The following is a 21,585-nucleotide window of genomic DNA, read 5'->3' as shown; positions in this document are numbered from 1 at the left end:
ATTTAGACACATATGTTGAGAAAGTAATTCAGCAGTTTGATTCAAGTGAATCAGAGACACACATGCAGTAAATCAGCCTTAGAGGAATGTAGTTTGAAACACCTGCAGTGGAAATTTTCCAAGGTGTGTCTAGAATGTTGTGTTCAGTAACTTAAAAGCAAGAGAATTACACAATCAGTCCTCCAGGACCACTGTTCTGAATCTGTATTATGTTTATCTGCTTTAAAGCACGTAATCAAGATGACTACAGTTGAGCTAAAGCCTGCTAATTAGCCATCTGCGGAAATCTGCTGTGGTGAAACTAAAACCTGCAGGACAGTGGCACACAAGAACCACCTCTGGACTCCTGAGATTTAAAGGGTTTTGTCAACAGAGGTCCTATCATTATTTTATCATCCTATAAACAGTTTTATAAACCACTGCAACTTGTAAAAACACAAGTCACTACTGAAAATTAAACACAGTATTATGAAATGCAGCAGTACTTGGATTGGAATTTGAGTTTGGTCTTCTCATTATTATCCCATTTGCACGTCATAGTGTCGATGTCGCCGTTGGTTACACATGTTATGTTGATGCTGCCTCCTGGAAGGAACAACACAATACCAGTTAAATCTATGGACAAATAACTACCTGGAGATATTAGCTGCAATAACAACTTTTTTGGTTTTCCTACTGCCAACATCTTTCCTTTTACGCTTCTGGAGAAATTTGCCTTCTAGCAACATACAAAATAAAGTTAGAGTCTAATTTTTCACCAAAAAACAAAGATAGAATAAACAGAAATGCAGATGAAAAACTGATCTTTTTCCAAATATTACACGCCATTTAACTACAGTGGAATCAACTTGGATCAAGTAAAAAAAACGGTTTAAGTTGTTTAATTATAACACCACAAACTACGCTGTTTAGAACGCTACAAATTAGGCATTGATCTTGCATCTACAACTGCAGTGCCTGCGGCAGCTTCGGTCACACAATGTCATTTCTGGACGCATAAAGACATCCACTTTTAACCATTGAAAAAGCTGCAGAGTGCTTTGGACGGATGTAAAACAAAGCAGCGGGCAAAAGGAGCAGGCCGCGCCACGGGTAGAGAAGGAATCAGATAACCTTAGACTCTAACTTTTTTCAAAAATAGACTAGTAACAGCTGTGCCATTATCCTGACTGAGTCATTGCTTTATTCATCAATAGCAGATAACGCTGTTATACTGGAGGGGCTAACATTATACCGTGCCCATAGAAACAGCAAACTCTGTGGTAAGACTAGAGGAAGGGGGGCTCTATGATAACATCAACAACAACTGATGTAAAAATGCTACATCGGTCAACAGCTCCTGCTCTTGAGACATTAAGTTTCTGACTGTTAACTGCAGACCCTTCTATCTGCCTAGAGAGTTCATTGTAGTTAGCATCACTGCTGTTTATGTCCCCCCCAGGGATAATACAAAAGTGCCATGAAGATTCTCTACCAGGCTATCTCTGAGCTTCAATCTGCACACACAGAGGGCATTTTCCTCTTTGCTTGGGATTTTAATCAGGCTTCCTTGAAGTCTGTGATCCCTCATTTTTTAACCCCTCGCACCCCTAGCTTGCTTGCTTGGATGGATGGATGGATGGATGGATGGATGGATGGATGGATGGATGGATGGATGGATGGATGGATGGATGGATGGATGGATGGATGGATGGATGGATGGTTATGAGAGTGTGGATTGAGGGGCCATGGACAAACTCCAGGACTGTTTTGATTGCTCTGACTGAAACATGATCAAGCTGAAGCAACCTATGACAACAAGAGAAATATGGATGAGTATGCCATGACTGTGTAAGGGCTCCCTCACGTGTTGATGCATATCAACATATACATTTTGGACGTCAGCACCACAAAGAACATCACCACCCTGGCCAACCAATGACCCAGGGTGAATGGAGAGGTTAAGAAATTGCTAAAACCACAAACCTCAGCTTTCAAGTCTGGTGATAGAGAGGCATTGAGGACAGTGTGTGCCAACGTGAACTGTGATATTAGCTCAGCAAAGCAGAACCACAGCCGGAAGATCCAGGATCTCTTCCACGACAGGGAGACAAGGATGATGTGACAAGTGTGACAAGGCATACGGTCGATCACAGAACCGCCCCCCACCCACCCCCCCAGTGGGTGCAGCTGGGACTAAACAGCATTCTACTGTAGCAGTGAGAGCTGTTCCGCATCAGACAGAGGAGACAATCTACCTTGACACAGCTGCTGTGTGGAAGTCTCTGACGAGAGTCAACCAAAGAAAGGCCCAGGCCCCGATAACATACTTGGGCGAGTGTATAAGGAGTGTGCAGGTCAGCTGGCTGGTGTCCTCATAGACATTTTTAACACCTCGCTGGACAAATCCACAGTTCCAGCATGCTGTAAGTCTGCCACCATCATTCCGGTCCCAAAGAAGCCTCAGGTCAACTCATTCAATGACTGCCGGCCTGTTGCTCTGACTCCCATCATGATGGAGTTCTTCTAAAGAGTGGTTAAAGAACACATCGTCTCAAGTTTTCCCCCAACATTCGACTCGTCCCAGTTTGCCCACCAACGGAACCGCTCCACTGAGGACGCCATCTCCTCTGCTCTCCACCTGAGCCTGGAACACCAAGAGGAGAAGAACACCCACGTGTGGATGCTGTTCCTGGACTTAAGTTCAGCTTTCATCACTATCAACCAACAGCATCTAAAAGGAAAACTGGAACAGCTGGGCTTCAGTACACCCCTCTGCAATTGGCTGCTAGTCTTCCACACAAACAGACCTCAGTCAGTCTGGGTTGGACAGAAAAACTCTGATGTCATCAACCTAAGCACAGGCTCCCCTCAGGGCTGCGTCCTGAGTCCCTGCTATTCACTCTAATGAGACACGACTGCGTCCCTAGGTTCACCACCTATCACATTGTGAAGTTTGCAGATGACACTATGGTGATGGGCCTCATTAGAGACAACAATGACCAACACTACAGAGAGGAGTTGAAGAAGCTGGTGGGCTTGTGCAGAGATAACAGCCTGTATACACTCTCTGTATAAAAAATGACATTAAAAGTTGTCTAAGTTATTCAGTTGTCAATCATTAACAATTGATATGGAAACAGACAAAATCTATATAAAATAAAATAACAATATAATTCAGTTTATATTTTATTAGTGTAACTAAAACTTACCTTCCACAAAGATCTTGGTATAAGGAATACTCCAATCATGTCTGCACCGCAGCAGGTAATACATCCCAGTGTCTGAAGCCCTGAATGTGATCTTGCTGACCTAAGGTGATTTAAAATATGTTATCCATAGGGGGCACTAAAGATGCAAAGAGAGTAGGGGGTAAATTGAGGGGTTTTAACTAGCAACTTTTATTTAAAACTCACGTTTGTGTATTTAATTTATACCCAATATTATTTTATTTTTTCCTCCATCAAGCACTGTAACTTTTCTTACCTGCTGGCTGACAGGATGATACAGACTGGGATCAAGCCACTTCTGATAATTGAAAGACCAATTGGCACTGCTGGCATTGCGGTCCTTTAACACGCAATAAACCGTTACATTTTCACCCGGTCGAGCCACCACCTCCTGAGGAACATAGGTCACACCTGCAAACAGGAAAAACATTTTTTTCAATAAATTATTTTTTGGATTATTAAATTATTTTTTTATATAACTTTCCACCACAAAGGTGAACCCATAGGAGAAGCAATTAACAGTTATAATAAGCAGGATTGGGGTTTTTGTTATGTATATAAAAAATGAATTTACAGATCTCAACAGAGTCCAGGGTTTAAATATAGATCCCCTAAAAGCCATCATTTTCATAAGATGAATGAATGAAACATAAAAAACTATCAAATTAAAGACCAAATTAATGACACTTTATAAGAAAGGTAAATGGGTCCAATTACACTTAAATTATATGCAATCCAATCACATCAAGTTGATTACAAAAATGTTTTGTCGTGATCTTGGCACAGATTTATACCTTTTATTTTTACAGGCAAGTCTTCAAGAACAAGTTCTTATTTACAATGACGACTGAGAAGTGGAGTAACATCGTAGAAAAAGGGAAGTAGGGCTAAAATAAATACAAACCATAAGAAATTCATACATAAATTATAAACAAAATAGCTAAAATAAATACATTTGTAATAGATACATAAAATACAATTTAAAACACAACAAATGACTATGTAGAGAAGCAGCTGCGAGTGTCTTTGAACATGGATGATATAATGTTTTGAAGGATGAAATTGAAATTTGTCTATCCAGTTTAAGAATATTTTGCAGAGTGTTCCAGTGATGAGCGGCAAAAGATTTAAAAAAAAAAGCAAGATCAAAAGTAGTGTTGGTTTTGGGAATAAGTAATGGTAGATGAAGTGAGGACTGGGTGTTGTAAGTGACAGGCTTTGGATGCAACAGGTCACCTAAATAAGGTGGTGATGGTCTACAAATGCAGATGAAGGGAGGGCCAGTTGACAGATGAATACAGAGCACAGTGGTGTGTATTGGAAGGAGGATTTATGGTAAACCTGATGGCGGAATGGTAAAGACTGTCAAGTTTGATCGAGCTTGCAAGCAACCCTATATATAGTGTCTCCATAGTCTAAAATGGGTAGAATAGTAATTTAGATAAGAGTCAAGTTTCACAGAAGTGGTGAAAGAAGTGCGGTTTCTGTAGAGAAACCCAAGCTGATCATTTACTTTATATTTGAAATGTGCAGGGAGAAGGAAAGTGATGTTTTCAACCAGATGCCCAAGTAATTATATGCAGTGACTTGTTCTAAAAAATTACTGGCTTAATGGTTCATTCCATTCACCTGCCTAGCCTGACCCAGTTTCTCATAACTGTTGATCTGTGTCACCTGCCCTAGTCTCTATTTAACCTGCCTGCTCCCAGTCATCAGTGCCGGATTATTCGAACCTTCAGTGAGAGTTCTCTAGTGTACCAGTCTGCTATTCTGATTGACTGATCCTGACCAGTTCTGCCATAAGACCTTTGAGCCTGCCTGTTCCTGTTTTGGAATTGTTTGCCTGCCTTTAGACTCCTGCTGGTTTCTAGCTGTGGACTGAACCTGCATCTGCCTCCTGACTTCAACTTGGACGCGCCCTCCGTACCTCTTCGGATTTCTGATCTTCTGGCCTTGACTCCAACCCCAGCTTGGGCTTTGTCTTCTGGAAACCCCTGCCTTCCTTCCTCTGCTTGGATCTGTTCCTCAGCCAGTTCAGCAGCCTTCTAGGCTAGAGTCCTGCACGGGTCGAGTTTTACCAACCCGCACGCGCCCGAACCCGTTAGGAAGACTACCGAACCCGACCCGTCACCCGCTGATATCTTCAATTCAAATCCGAACCCGACCTGACCCGTTGATATTTAACCCGCAACCCGACCCGTTAACACATCAAGTAATAGGCTATAGTACACTGCGCTGCAGAACAGCGCCATTAACACTGCAGCAGCCTTGAGGTAGAATCCGTGCAAAATCAGCATGAATGTAACAACTTATTGAGGTTGTTGGGAATAGTGATGTTATAAGTCTTACAGCTGCTGGGAGGAAGGATCTGCGATAACGCGCCCTGGTGCATTTAAGTCATAGCAGTCTGTCACTGAAGGAGCACTATTATGACTGAACTGCACAGCATAAATTTACAGGTGGAGTATATGCAAATATAAGCACTTAGCAAGTGAAAAGTGATTTTCCCCATGAAAATATATTATATTAGCCTGACGTAGTCCGACTCAATTCTAGTCAGAATATGAGTCTGATACTGCTCCATAGAGCTGTGATTATGGGGCGTGTTTTGAACGAACCAGGAAAAAAATGCCTCTGCACTCAATTGGATAGAGCTACAACCAATAAGAGCAACGGAGTGCGTGACGTATCTTAAGCGAGGCATAGTTGTTGTCCACAAAAATCAAAGCGTGCAGTTTCACGCCTAGAATAAGAAGATGAGACTTGATCGCGTTTCTCTGTTCCTCTTTTAAAATTAAATTGCTGTCGATATCTTCTAGAACAGACCTAATAGCAGAATCTACTCACCCAAACTCTCCAGCGGCAGCCATTATTGTTGTCACCCAAGCGCGCTTTGGTCACGTGGTTGATAACGTTACTCTTGATCATCTGTCCATCATCGTATAAAGCCCGCCCTGACAATTTGATTGGATCGCCTGACAGTGGGCTTTAATACTCGCGCTACTATGGAGCAGAGCCAGACCGAACTTCCCCGAACTCAAACCTTGTGGGCGGGACTAAGTTCGGACTGGCACCCAGGCTAATATTATATTATATATTAGATTGAATTTATTAAAGCCAGAGCTCTAGTGGGAAGGTTCTTTGAAAGAGCAAGTTAAAAAAAAAAAACAGTTCTTACTTTCAAGGTATATGATGTAAGGCTTGCTCCAGTCACTCCACAGTGGAGGCTGGGTTTGGGTGGTGCAGCGAACCTGGATAGTGTACTTTGAGGGTTCCAAATCTAGTGATAGATAGGGCTGTTCAAGTGCAGACACCACCTGGAAAAAAGGAGAGAGGATGATTATAGATATCCATCCACAAACATGCACTGAAAACAGAAGACGAGGACCCACCTGCAAGGTTTGGCTGAAACTTCTCCAGGAATAGCGAACTTCATATTTTAGCATTTTATTGCTTAAGTTTAATGGCTTCTTCCAGCTGAGAATGAGCTCTGCCTCCAAAGTATGATTGTGTGAGATGTTGAATGGAGGACTAGGTTTCACTGTGAAAAGATAGATAATTCAAAATTAAATTAATGTAATACTGAAAACTATGATTATCTATAAAAAAATGTCATTAGTTAAAATCTATTTTGCTCAAATTTCCACAATAGTACAATAGCAGTAATAATGGATAATACAACAAAAGTTTGAATTCAGTTTCAATAAGTTAACCTGTTTTATTTATTTGTTTCTTTGTTTTTTTATTGTTAAGGATATTTTTTCCTTTCAAGGTGGAACATTTCTTCTCACATAAGAAAAACAGGCCATAATCAATTAAATTAAATTCAGTTTATCTATGTAGTGCCAATTCACAATACATTTAATCTCAAGACACTTTACAGAGACAATACAGTCAGATTGTTCAGGAAAACCAGTCGATTGCATAAGCTATTGACTTGCAAGATATGCTCTTCCTAGATGAGCCTGCTGCGAAGAAATTCGCTTGCACTTTGTTGTTGACTCATCAGCAATCCCTCACAACAAGCATGCATGTAGATTAGATTCAACTTTATTTTCATTACACAGGTACAGGTACAAGGCAACAAAGTGCAGTTTAGGTCTAACCAGAAGTGCAATAGCATCAAGTGCAGGATAAATAATGTTTCTATAAATACAGGACAGGGGTTCTACTGAAAAAATATAGAGATGAATACCATTATAAACAGAATCTTACTAATAGATGAATATAGTATATAGATAACTACTGTAATTAACTAAATTTACAGCTGGATATGTACCGAATATAATATACAGGTGGATATTATTATAAAAAGGGTTTTTACAGTTATGTGCATTTGCATATATACAGATGGGTTTACTATAAAATGCATAAATAAAGTTTGGACAGAAGCTATCTAAATTAAAGTGCAGTGGAAGGGAATTGCATATTACAGTTAAAGTACATTATTGCAAATGTATATGTAAACAATTGGCACTGTGAATAAACAGTCGGCAGTGCAAATACAAATAGTCGGCAGTGCAAATCAATATACGGTCAAGGTGAGTAGTGCAAGATGCATGTAAACAGTTTTTACAATAGTAACAGTCAGGAGTGCAGGTGAACATTACAGTCTTGTGAATAACAAAATAATGTATGTAATGGATGTAGCGCTAGCGGAGAGGAAAACTCCCTTTTAGCAGGAAGAAACTTCCAGAAGAAGAAAGTTCAGTTTATGCTACCTTCAGCTGAGACCATTATCAGGTGTGTTTTAAGGTCCACTGTTTAAAGCCCTCTTGTGCACAGATCATCAGTTTGCCTTCTCTAGACTTAATAACCATTAGCAAAGGAAATGCCTTTAACATCAGACAGTATAATTAAAATACATAATCGTAGTGGATGCAAGTATTAATTCCTAAATGCAGGGTCATTTAGATCTACATAGTCCTTACCTAAAGTTTATATGGCCTCTGAATCTGAATGCCAATTGATATGCAACAGCTGTTTGTCTATATTATGCTACTGCACTAAAAGCTAATTCTACAGACTTTCCGTTTGAAGGGGGGGGGGGGGGGGGGGGGGGATCACTCAAGCATAGCCCTGAGCTAATCATCTGTTTCCATGACAACATTACACATACCCCTTACCCCTCACATCATTAACAGGCATGATGTGAGGGGTTAGGAAAGTGCATGTTTCCTCGAAACATATAAGATGGAAAAACTATTTGGGGGTAAGAAAAGTGCTTTGTTCTGTGTACTATGGATTATGTTGCTTCATTTATCTTTAGGCAAGCAAATGTATCTCTAAATTACTGTGGCTGAAGGGTGCAAATGTGCTGCTAATTTATAGCTGTTCTGCAAACACAAAGAGTACTGTAAAACATAAAAATGAGACAAGCAAAATGTAAAAATGAGATTAACACATAAACGCATAAAATACCTATTAAGAAAAAATTCTGTACAGAGCAAAAACAACTTTTACTTAAAAAAGGTTCAAAGAAGCTCCACATAATGAAAATGTTCAGCACCACTAGTAAGAGCCAGAAGTAGCCCAGCGTAAAATCTACATATATTTATATTCCTGTCCTCTAGTCCCATGTTTATATAGGTAATTTCTGCTTTTTTTAAATGACACTTAAACTGATAATGTGTAATAATACATAAGCGCAATTTATTTCACCTCACCCTGCTGAACGGGGGAAGTCAAGAGTCTAAACTTTCTGTATATTTATGCTTGTTGCTACTGCAGCCAGTAACGCTAAGTAATCTGACTAATATTAACTCTCTAGAAGTTTCTATGTCGAAATACTAAATAGCTTTCAACAATACCAATGCTTTTTTCAAAGATAATTTGAAAATTATTACTTTAAATTAGTATCTTTTTTTTATTTCTGTGTGCACATGGTCAAGCCACTATGTAAAAGATGAGACCTTGTCTGCTCCTTATTTCAGTTCGGCAGGAGTTTACCCATCCTCTCCATTGGTTTGGCAGCTTTAATGCAGCAAATAAATGGGAAAATGTATGAATTTAGGACATTTGTTTTCTGTTGTTCCTGCTGCTAGCATGTTCTTGTGCTACGTCATAATTAGCCCCTTATTCTTTCATTTCCAAGTTTGATATCCCACTCTGGTGGTTAGGAAAAATCCACACCATGGTTCAAAGCGCGGGAAAATAGTAGCGGCTTTAAGACTGGAATATAAGGCAGTTATTAAAAACAATCTTGTCAGATTTTAAAAGTTCAGTGACAGAGGGTACAAAAGAGTTGGAGAAGTTCTGAAAAAGGTATATAAAAGTGATCAGTTCTGTCAGTATAATAACTTGGATAATCATTTGTATATTTTGGATTTCCTCAAACTTTGTCTGTGCTGAGATCTGTGAACAGACAAATTCACACAGATTTGATAGATTAATCTTTTGGACCAGGATCTGCATTGTTTTGACTGATTTCCATTTAAAAAAAATTATAAGTGCAACTAATAATAACTGCTAAAAAAAAACGTATGATTAATTGAATTGGTATTTGGTTTATTTTTTCCTTATTTATTATAAATAATTGTTGTCATTATTTACTTCTTATTTTAATATATGGTCTAGTTTAAAATAATTCAGTGCCTCTTAGTTTTCTTTTTTTTCAGCAGTTTGTGTTTGCAGCACATGTAGTTTAAATGATTTTGCACTTTGCTGCTCTCTGTTTTCTGTTACTAAAACATTTCTCGTTTGCACCATTTTTCTTTTGCATGTGATTTGTGTGTGTTTGTAAAATGTTGTTTTATGTATACTTTCTTGCTGTGTAATTTACATATTTAAGTTTGTAGTACTTCATATTTTTGCAATGCATTTATATATTTGGAGCTTTTTTGCACTTCTTAGCAACTATATTTGGCACACAGTAGTGTATTAACATTTTGTAAAAAGCAAGACTGGCACAATTTCTTGCTATCAACTAGGTTTTCTATTAGTGTCTTCCACTTGATACAATATTAACAGGTAACTTCAAATTGTCTTTGAGGAAACTAGCTGATTCTTGGTTGAGTTTTTGCTTTATTTAATAATATTTGATTTTTTTTTTCAAACCAAAAAAAAAAAACATAATTTTGAGCTGATAAGCTTTGTCCCCGGTCCCTTTAAAAAATAAGACTAATGCTAGTCATTTTTTATCAGAAAATCACAGAGAGGCTTTTCAGATTAACTAACTCACTGACAAATGGATGTGCATAGTGTGGAATAATTAACTTTTCTAATTAGGGAAATAAAGTTTAACCACTAAATGCTGGACAAATCTAAATTGACTCAAAAGTAAAATACTATTCATGCAAACCATTCTGAATATAGCTGTCAGCCTAAACAGAGATATATATCAATGCCTTGTCTATCACTGTGGAGATCTCACAGCTTCACATTTGAAAACACCCAAGGCAATCACCAGAAAGCTGTGAGATGTATTCCATTCACGTCTGAAACTTTATCTGTCCAGACTCTTTGCTCCTAGGGTGAATGCTCTACAGAAAGAAAACACATCAGCACTGAAAACATGGAGGGATTAAGCTCTGAATATAACCTCACAGCGCTTGACCTTTGAAAAAGGACGAATGCTGGGAACTTTCTGCTTTGATCTCTTATAGTAATGAAGATAAAGAAACATGTTCATACATATAAAATAGCAAGAATAGGGTTTATTAGGTGCACTCTTGAATTCAGGCAGGGTTTTTAGCTTATCTATTATACAAACAGTATATTCAATTCCTCAACCCTTTTAAATAAGATATATCCCATAAAGATTTTAAGCCCATTACTCAAAATTTTATGTTAAACAAACACTCAAGCTCTGTGCAATTTTCTTGATTAACATTTTTTGTCTGTTGAAGATTGGTGAAAAAAAAATGTTTTACGAGTGATAATAAGCATTTAAACATGCACACAGCAACCATAATATAAGGACTTGGGAATTTGGGTTAATTAAACATTACTAGGTAAGAGACCAGTACTATGTGAGAAGTGAGGCAACAATTAAATGTTTTGTAATGAAAGTGTATTTGCTAAAAGCAAGAAAAATGTTCACATAAGTGTTACAGCGAGTTTGGACCCCAATCTGATGGATAAACGACCAGGTGAGAGCATCTCCACACCTTCAGCTCGTCCTACAGTCAGTATCAAAGTGGGAACATTTTTAATGTTTGTGTATGTGGAGAGCAGAGCTTGGCCAGATGGAAAAAAAAATACTAAAAGCCTAAAGAAGTTATTGTGGGTTCTGATTCAAATGATTCAGTCCAGTGTAATAATGCAATACCTACCATAGTGAGGGTGTAACAAAAACCTGTCTAAAGCTGAATGTGCAAACAAAGGCCACTAGAGCGTCTTAACCGGAACACAAAGCAATAGAGGAACTCGGCTAGGTATGATTCTCAAATCACTTGGTTACCAGGCAGATAACTGTTTACCTTGAGAACAGATGGCATCAGTTTGCACTGTGGTAGGAAACTCGGCTGAGAGAGGCAGTGTGTGCAGAAAAACAAGTTAAGATTTTGACTTGGTGTCCGAAATTCCCTGGATCTTAAATCAAATTAAACATCTTTGGGTGTAATACAGAAACAAGTCTGATCTACCTCTGATCAACCTTTAATAATCTGAAGCTAATGTAATACGATGGTAAAAGATACTAAGTTTAAGTAACTATCCCTAAATGGTGTAGTAAGGTCTAATAAACTATTCCTTATAAGTAAAAATAAAACATACATTATATTCATTGGTGGGAAAGAAATTATGAATTCATGATTCAACATATTTTTCTTCATTTCATTTTTCCTTTCTTACCAGGTCTGTCAGGAATTTTAAGCAACACTGTTGAGGCCACAACGCTGGAGATGTTGACTGTTACCAAGACACCAAAGGTTCTAGTTGAGTTTAGATGAATAGAGCACATGAGCGATTCTTCTGCAGTACATACAAGCCGATGATCTGATGCAGGCTCATCTGTGCGGTTTATCTGGGAACTGAATAGAAGAGCACTTTTTAGTACAAAAATATTAATGTATATTCTAGACACTCTAAGCAGCATTTCATCATTTCCTGCTATGCTTAATAATGGCTAAAACTGCTGTGATTCTGTCTCTTTCTGATCACCTAAAACTAGTGTTACACATCAGATCTTCTCCATGGCTGAACAAAGTAAACAGATATTTAACCCCTAGTGAGCAGCTGGCAAACACTCAAACAAGTACTCAGCAGAACCCAATGTTATACTTACAGGTGCTGTAAGCTGAGTGCCAAGCGATTTGTCTTTAGTCTGTCAGAGAGCTGGCCATTAGTCTTCAGATCACAAGTCACATTTGCCCAATTCTCATCCAGTCTGCACATTATGTCCAAACAGGTAGCTGACAAGAAACATAATGGGGCTATAAGTACATCATGACCACTGGAGGCTTCTTAGAAAGCAGCCTACATTGAAATTCTGGGAACTTGTAAGATTTTGTTTTTTAAACCTGTCAGAGAAAAGAAGATGTAGATTTAAAAATTAAAATTTACTGATGAAGAAAAAAATTGCAAATGAAAAAAAGACCTAACAAACACAATAAAACAGTGAGGTGCTATTTACCATTTCTATGTCTGACCTTTGTATGGCAACATGTTAACTGCTTATAACCAGAGCTGATATTAGATATATAAAACCAGAAACAACATATAGGGCCTGCTCTTCAAATATTCAAAATAAGGTCGTTAGGTTGGTACAGTAGTGCAATAAGATTGCATTCCTTATATTAAACATGCAAACTTGGTTCAATTGTGCTGATTGCCTGTACTAGAGAGTGTCAAAGAGTTGTCGTAAAAGAGAAACAAGGTTCTCAGCCATGTAGTCGGTGGTAATAATGACAAGGATATTTAAATAATAAAAATGATAATACAAAATACTATTTATAGTGCAATCCACACCACAGTGCAACAAACCAAAGTGATAAAAATAAAAAAAAATAAAAGTAACTAAAGTTAAAAATATAAAATATAAGATATGTTTTTCTCTGCTGATTGACAACAAGGTTAGAGGTAACAAAACTGTGCTTTGTGGAGTTTAAATTTTTGATTTCGTTTAATTTTATAAAGATATTCTTGAGTCCTGCTGCATTATTTAGCTCCCATATTTTTTCTTTAATTATATTTTTCTACTATAGCTACTTTTGATTAGCCTGACGTAGTCCTACTCAATTCTAGTCAGAATATGAGTCTGATACTGCTCCATAGAGCTGTGATTATGGGGCGTGTTTTGAACGAACCAGGAAAAAAATGCCTCTGCACTCAATTGGATAGACGTACAACCAATAAGAGCAACGGAGTGCGTGACATATGTTAAGCAACGCATAGTTGTTGTCAACAAAAATCAAAGCGTGCAGTTTCATACGGTGGCTGAGAAGTGCAAAACACATTTACAATTCAAAAACACATTACCAAATAAAATACAAAATAACATTCGAAGAAACAAAATTATATTTTATGAAACAAATGTATTTTTGAAAAAAAGTAAAAAATTTTAAAAACAAATTTACATTTTAGCAAACAAATTTATATTTTAGGAAACAAATTCACATTTTAAATAAGTTAGATTTTAGGTGAGAGAAAGTTTCATTTTAGAGAAAAAAAATACATTATAGGGAAACAAATTTACATCTAAAAAAAATTGACCGTTCGGAAACACTTGTACAAGTGCAAAGACAAAACTGCAAGCGGCAAAACACAGTTACATAGCCAAAAACAAATTAACAAAAGACGGCTACACGGAAAGGGAATGTCCCAGTGGCCGGATGTGACGTCACGATTACCCTGACTTGTAGTACAAACAGCTCAATCTGTAGTCCTCCTGCTTTACGTGAAAAGTCAGCGGCGATTTCAGCCAATTTACACCATTTTGTTCTTCGTGCGGACGGTCTCTGGAACTTTTACGGGACACGGACCAGGTGGCAGGACCACCGGAACTGCTGCAACGCAGCCACTGAGCTCGGCCCTGCTGTTTGGTCCTGCCACCTGGTCCGTGTCCCGTAAAAGTTCCATAGACCACAATAAGGGCAAAACATTGTTCGGTTAGCATAAACCTAAGAAAAACAGCTTCAGTGCAATTCTTTACATCTAAAATCGCCGCTGTCTTTTAGTAAAGCCGGAGGACTACAGATTGAGCTGTTTGTACTACAAGTCAGGGTAATCGTGACGTCACATCCGGCCACTGGGACATTCCCTTTCCGTGTAGCCGTCTTTTGTTAATTTGTTTTTGGCTATATAACTGTGTTTTGCCGCTTGCAGTTTTTTCTTTGCACTTGTACAAGTGTTTCCGAACGGTCAATTTTTTTTTTAGATGTAAATTTGTTTCCCTATAATGTATTTTTTTTCCCTAAAATGAAACTTTCTCTCACCTAAAATCTAACTCATTTAAAATGTGAATTTGTTTCCTAAAATATAAATTTGTTTGCTAAAATGTAAATTTGTTTTTAAAAATTTTTACTTTTTTTTCAAAAATACATTTGTTTCATAAAATATAATTTTGTTTCTTCAAATGTTATTTTGTTTTTTATTTGTTGATGTGTTTTTGAATTGTAAATGTGTTTTGCACTTCTCAGCCACCGTAGTTTCACGCCTCGAATAAGAAGATGAGCCTTGATCGCGTTTCTCTGTTCCTCTTTTAAAATTAAATTGCTGTCGATATCTTCTAGAACAGACCTAATAGCAGAATCTACTCACCTCAACTCTCCGGCGGCAGCCATTGTTGTTGTCACCCAAGAGCGCTTTGGTCACGTGGTTGATTACGTTACTGTTGATCATCTGTCCATCATAGTATAAAGCCCCGCCCTGACAATTTGATTGGATCGCCTGACAGTGGGCGATAATACTCGCGCTACTATGGAGCAGAGCCAGACCGAACTTCCAGACCTCAAACCTTGTGGGCGGGACTAAGTTCGGAATGGCACCCAGGCTAACTTTTGATTGGCCGATAATGTTTACATACACACAGGATCTCCTTCCATTCAATCAATGCTTCCTTTGTGGCCAAAACAGCTGCAGATATTTTTGGATGTCAGTTTCCACCTGACTTTTAGCAGTGCCAAAAAATTGCAGCTGCAGTTGAGTTCATATTCAAAAAATCTCTTTCCATGTGGTTAATGTTTATGTTGGGATATCCTCTACCCATGAATTTGTGCTGTTTGGTCTTTGAATATGATCTACTTATTGATGAAACTCTTTGTTGACACTGTGTAAAAGTTTAAGGTCTGATAAGCAGCACGACTTTTTCCGACTGACTGAAATAAGACCATTTTCTTTAACTTTAGCAGCTCTGACCAGTAAACATTCTGCAATAAACTCGAGCACTGAATTCAATAACCCCCCCACATTGCTTACAGATGAGGCCTATTCAAATAAACACTAAAAATCATATGCTCACGTTAAAACAAAGCTGTATGCAGTAAAAATCTGTCCTGATAATATATACAAATTTTATTTCAGCTTAATATTAATTTTGCTCCAGGTGTGATCAGCAGACAGAAATGTTTTTCACGAAGCCATCTGTTGGCAGCATGTTTACACCATTCCATCAATGGCAGTTTAACTCCAACATGACTAACAACACCAACCAAGGATGTATTACTATGGCAATACATCCTGTTAAATAGAGCGTGACTAACCATGAGTGCCGCCATGATTTAAAAATGTGTTTTGTTAAATTGCGCTTACATTCCAAATGCAATGAATTGCCCAGCCCTAATTGAAATGTCTAGATCATAAGGTAAACCACCTGTGTTTGGCACTGTCTAGAAACACACAATTAGTCTATGGCAAGTGGGGCAGACTCAGACATACAAAATCAATTAAACATTTAATTAAATAAACATTTGACTTTACAGATGGTGGGAGCTCAGGAGTTTAGAAAAGGATGAAGTCCAATTACTGTAAGCACTATAAGTTCATCCTCAGAAAAATACTTGTAGATCTGAGCAGCAGATACTGTAACTGAGCAAAGAGGTGGGGTGTTTGAACTGAATTCATGGGAAGTTAAGTCAATTCCTGTCAAAACATTCTTGCGCAATGTGCATACTATGCTTTTTTCCCCCCACCTTAATAGTTCCCATGCACAAAAAGTTTAACCAAGCCAAAAACACTTTTGTTTATCAGACTGCACAAAAAGTTAGAGCAAGACTTTAGAACATAAAAGTGAAGCTAAAGGGCACAGCAAAGCAGCTCTGTTTTGTCTATTTTTGAGCTTTCCACTTCTTAAAATGTGAGAACTGTAAACATTGGTAAGGATCTACATTTTCAAGCACATGAGCAATGAAATGTCTAGCATTTAATCCACTATGACCTTTACTACAATACTTTCTCAATTATATAATACTTTCAACAAGGGATTATATGAATGTCATAAATATGATCAGCCATAGGGCAGCTTGACTCATTTAACATTCACTCCTGAGGCTGGTGTGTAAAATCAGCAATTGGCCATAATTGTTTTTTTGATTTTTTGCAGCTGGAGACACAGTAGATGGATTTGATTGTTCTCCATAACAATGACCTGTGATGTATCACAGGTCCTCACAAATCCGTCACATGCTCAATATCAACTGAGTAATTCATAATTATGACTCAACGAAATGGATTCCTGCCACTGTAAGTACTAACTGACCCCTAGTAGCAATCAAACAAATAATACAACACAGCCAGTACGATTCTGTACTGATGACCAAAGCAAAGCAGTGAGAAATCCTCTAGAGTGGTCATTAAGAAATTAATATACTTATTCCTTTAAATGTCAAACATGTTTTCTTTGGTATTTGTAATAACAGTATGTCCGGGAAAGAATATCTTTTAAACTTTTTTATTCTGTTGGCGAAGTTCCACATTCATGCCTGCAAATTTGCTAAAAACAAACCCAATCTCACTGTTTTTAGAGCTTAAGTAAGATGTTTTTTGGACTCTTTAAAAATGTGCACCAACTCTAAAGCTGTGAAAATTACAACCCTAAGTGAATCAATTAATCTGTAAACTGTTTTTTGTTTTTTTTTTCTCTGTCTTTTTTTCTCTTGAAATTCTGGTGATTTGTCATCCTGCACCTCGAGCATATGATTGTTTGCAATTGTATATTCTATACTTGTAAATAAAGTTTATAAAAAAAAGTGGTCATTAAGAAGGTGAGGAGCCAGGCTGCTTGATGTTTGGGGCCATTTTAATTGAAGACAAGAGATTAAGGTTGCGTGAGAGTTAGTTTTTCCAAGTGCAGGTTTGCTGATAGCGCCGAACTCCGGTGATGGACAAAAAACAGATAATTTAAAAGCTTCACAAGAGGTATTTTTCTCAAAACATGGATCAGTTTTATATAAATGGCAACACCTTGCCATAATACTCTTTAATTCCATGGCACAATCTCAATAACAAAAAACTTCACTAAAGTCCATATTTTCTAACCGCTTATCTACATGGTACATGGGAAAAAAGCATTTTCTTTAATTTAAAATTTAAACATTAAGTTTATTAAATGCTACTGTGACTTCAATCAAGTCTATTTTTTGATGAGATAAGAATAATATTTAGATTTTCAACAAAAAATGACAAAAATGTAGGGGGGTCTGACATGAAAAATTTGAATATACAGAAAACAAATTAATGCCCATATTTTAGTGGGGGATCTGTGATCTTTTATGCAGCTTTCTTTTATCAAAGAAACAAACTACAACTGTGTATTAGAAGGATTTCCAACAGAAAACAATGTCTGTTGGTCTAACATGAATTAAAGGTGAATATGTCTGAGCGTAAAATTGAACTTCTGCACCAGCTGTAGTGTGCAGACATAAATATATGTGTGCGTCATCTGCTGGGAGTACTGTTGAACTATCAGAAAGCCGGTGAGGTAGCTACTTAATAGAGTCCGACCATCCTGCAATGCCTCTCAGTAAAGCAACAGTATCCAGACATTACTTGCAGGACAAGGAAAATGAAAATCCACATTCCTACTAAAAGCAAACATTAAGGAAACATCAATGCAAGAAATACTTTAACTGAATAGAGTTTTAAAAAGGCATAGTCATAATTCTCCCACAAAGCACACCTTTTCAAAAAGTTAGAGCGACAGATTGAACAAAACAAAACGATGGACAGGGATGGTCTGATCAGGTTTTATTTCAGGCCGGGAATCAGATACAAAGAGGTTCTAAAAGACCAAGCATTGCAAGGACTTCTCAACAAAAAAAGGCATTTAAATAAAATACTGACATCCTGGTGACTGTGACTTCTGTCACAGTGTCCTGCTAAACTGAAACAATGTCCCACATTTGAATGGGTCGAATTCTGAAAACAAATATTTAACAGGTGCTTTTCTGAAATGTAAAAGAAACAGAACCACAGACATTGTCATAGAGCCGTGCTGTCTGCTGATCAAATACCTCTCTCTCTCACTTGCACGGAAAGCAATGCTAAATGGAAAACAACACCTGCTGCTGGCAAATTGACATGTTTGTCTCCAATAATCCATGTTTCAATGCAATGTCAAAATGTAGAAGATGCAAATATGTGTTTTTGATAACTGGAGCGTGATTCACTTAGGCATATAGTAACAACAATGTTTGCTCTCTCTCACTTGAACGGAAAGCAATGCTAAATGGAAAACAACACCTGCTGCTGAAAAATTGACATGTTTTTCTCCAGTAATCCATGTTTCAACACAATGTCAAAATCTAGGAGGAGAAGATGCAAATATGTGTATTTGATAACTGCAGTGTGATTCACTTAGGTATATAATAACTACAACATTTGCTTGGTGGAGGGTTATTTGGGAATCATGAAGGCTGCCAAGATTTGCAAGTGTGCATATTGCAGATATGACCACATGTGGAGGGAGAAGATGCAGGTAGAGTAGAAGAATAGAGAGGATCTTCTCTGTCAAACCTTTCAAATGATGAAAGATATGACCACAAACATGACAAATTGACTTCTGGATCATTCACTACAGCTGAGTTTAACAAGTGTACATTGGTCAGAGAAAGTTAATTTCCATTTGCAACAATGCATTAGGAGCGGAGGAAAAAGGTCTGCATGGGTCATATTTTTCAAAACTGTGTCTGAATGCCCCGTAGAGTTCAGAACCAAGACCCAACTTACCTGCAACTATCCCCATTTAAAACCCTGGACCACACCGACCCGTAAAAAATAAAGTGCGACCCGACCCATGATCACAAAGTGTACACACAACCGTTTGAGTGCTTAAACACAACATGCTGTATTTTTTCAGCTGCAGCAGAATACTGTCTTAATCACAGAGGCAGTAAAGAGCATTGCCTCACGCACACATCCAGTATGCACTGCGCTATCAGATTAACAGCTGTAAATTGGCTAAAGTAAAAGGTTTGCCTCATTGCTTAGAAAATTACTGTTATCTGAATACTGTTATACCTTATTTATTAACGTGTAGATGTGCTGATAAAGATTCTCAGTCATGCAGGTCAGTCATTCCATAAAAGTTCAAAAAAGAATCCACTGGACTTGGTTTCCAAGGTTAATGTGGTTAAGGTTAAGGTGTAGAGTTAATAAGGAGTATAAGAAAATATAAATAGTAAGCTCTATTCTAGTAAGTTCCATTCATGCAGTAAATCTGCCTTCATTTTGTTCATTTATACCCGAGCCTGCACCCTTTTTATACAGGTATCAGACTTGCTTCAGGACTCTCGCTGCAGGACTCTGGCGCAGGGCTTGGTTTGCTGCATCATTACTGAATTATGAGTGCAAATATGAAAAAGAAAAGCCTAACATTTTTTGGACTGACCTCACTTTAGTTTAGCATATAACAAGTGGTTTTATAAAGCTTTGATAAAATAAATATATCAGAAAAAAAAGTAAACACTTATTGGTATAAAATGACATTAAACAAAAGTTAAGTTTCAGTTTGTGCAAATTAGGAATGCTTCTCTATCAGCATGTACCTGTGCCACTAGACTTGACAAGCTCAATATTACAAAGAGAGATGCATGTAAACACTTACCACCTGGATGCTTTGAAGGTGATGATTCAATGGAGCTCCTAAAAATACAGCTTAAAGGGTGTGGGAGATTGAAATCAGACTCATTAGTCCCTGTCTTTGCTAGAACATTAGCAGAGGGCGAGTCACAGCACAGCTCATCCTGCCATGGGAGGTCCATTGCACGTGAATAAACGGGAACTCCAGGTTCCAAACAATAAACAGCTAAGCACAGGGAGAGAAGAGAATATAAATAGGGTCAAAAGTTAGAATAAAAGTATTAAACAGAAGCTTTTTATATTTTAAATGAGAGAAGGTATTGCAGTAGGAAGCTCAATCTGTCAGGGTTCTGCCCTCGGCTTGGTTTTATTTTTAGTTTCTCTGTGTTCTGTGTCTTGTAGTTTATTTCTACCAGTTCCAAGTTCTTTATTTTACCCTCTGTTGCCTCCTTTTGTTTGTTTTCCTTTCTCTTTGGCTTCTCCTAGTTTGTGTTGCCCACACCTGCTCCCGATCTGCTGATTAGCCTGGCAGTATCCCAATATATACACCACCTTTGCAGTCACTCAGTGCTGGTTTGTTCTTTTGCTGTTCCATCTTCTCTGGCTTCGCACGAGAGTTTTTCCTGACATTTTGTTTTTTTGTATTTTTGTATTTTACCACCTCATTAAATTTGCAAGGCTCAACTCTCCCTCCTGGTCTCTTCATTTGGGTCCTCTAAAACCTCCACTCAACCGTGATACAATCATTCAGTTCTGTTATGTTTTTACATGATGAAGAAAATTCCCCTTAGTAAGCAAAATACTTTTTGAAGAAGGGATGCCCCGAAATGAAAGTTTTTGAATGAAAACCGCAAAAAAAAAATAAAAATATATATATAAGCAAGGCCGAAAACTGAAACACTGCAAGAAATCGATAATCGCCTTATTGGTAGCAAAAAGGATCGCAAATCATTCATAGTATAAGAAAGATTTCTGATACGTTATTCCTTTTTTTATAAAGATTCTGTCATCTGTCTCTGTCATCTGTAACTTTCAGGTAATATTTGCGATCTAGTCTATCGGCTCTAGTCTATTTTTTTTCTATTTTTTACAGCATACTGTATTGTTACAGAGCATTGAAAATGCAATGCTACCCCATGAACTTCTCAGTATACACAATTCTATGGGACAGACAACAACAAAAACATTTATAGATAAATAATAAATGAAATTAAAATCATAACTTTTGTTTCTAAAAAATATTTCCCAGATAAAAATTATGATTACTGCTATAAGTAATTTATGATGTGCATCTAGCAGCTTTGCACTTCTAGACAATAAATAACCTGACACAATTATTCATTTGACTGCCCAATTTAAAATCACAGCATCAGCATAAAACATAATTCTGAATTGTTTGCTTCGTTTCTTACAATCTTAT

At 37.5% G+C, this 21,585-nt stretch overlaps 1 protein-coding gene across 4 annotated transcripts in view; it reads right to left on the bottom strand.

The window, feature by feature from the left end:
- lepr (leptin receptor) overlaps positions 1 to 21,585 on the bottom strand; it is a 64,691-nt gene that overhangs the window by 15,590 nt on the left and 27,516 nt on the right. For all 4 annotated transcript variants that reach the window (XM_038278387.1, XM_038278384.1, XM_038278386.1 and 1 more), the window contains 8 exons: positions 20,191 to 20,391; positions 12,436 to 12,562; positions 12,003 to 12,181; positions 6,602 to 6,750; positions 6,388 to 6,526; positions 3,466 to 3,620; positions 3,192 to 3,291; positions 486 to 585 (listed from right to left, as the gene is read on the bottom strand). In XM_038278387.1, the coding sequence (XP_038134315.1) occupies positions 486 to 585; positions 3,192 to 3,291; positions 3,466 to 3,620; positions 6,388 to 6,526; positions 6,602 to 6,750; positions 12,003 to 12,181; positions 12,436 to 12,562; positions 20,191 to 20,391 (1,150 nt within the window). The remainder of the gene's footprint in view (positions 1 to 485; positions 586 to 3,191; positions 3,292 to 3,465; positions 3,621 to 6,387; positions 6,527 to 6,601; positions 6,751 to 12,002; positions 12,182 to 12,435; positions 12,563 to 20,190; positions 20,392 to 21,585) is intronic.

This window comes from Cyprinodon tularosa, unplaced genomic scaffold (genome assembly GCF_016077235.1).
Source record: "Cyprinodon tularosa strain WSP-4 unplaced genomic scaffold, ASM1607723v1 ctg140, whole genome shotgun sequence".
Lineage (NCBI taxonomy): Eukaryota > Metazoa > Chordata > Actinopteri > Cyprinodontiformes > Cyprinodontidae > Cyprinodon > Cyprinodon tularosa.
This window is presented reverse-complemented; position numbering and strand designations above follow the sequence as displayed.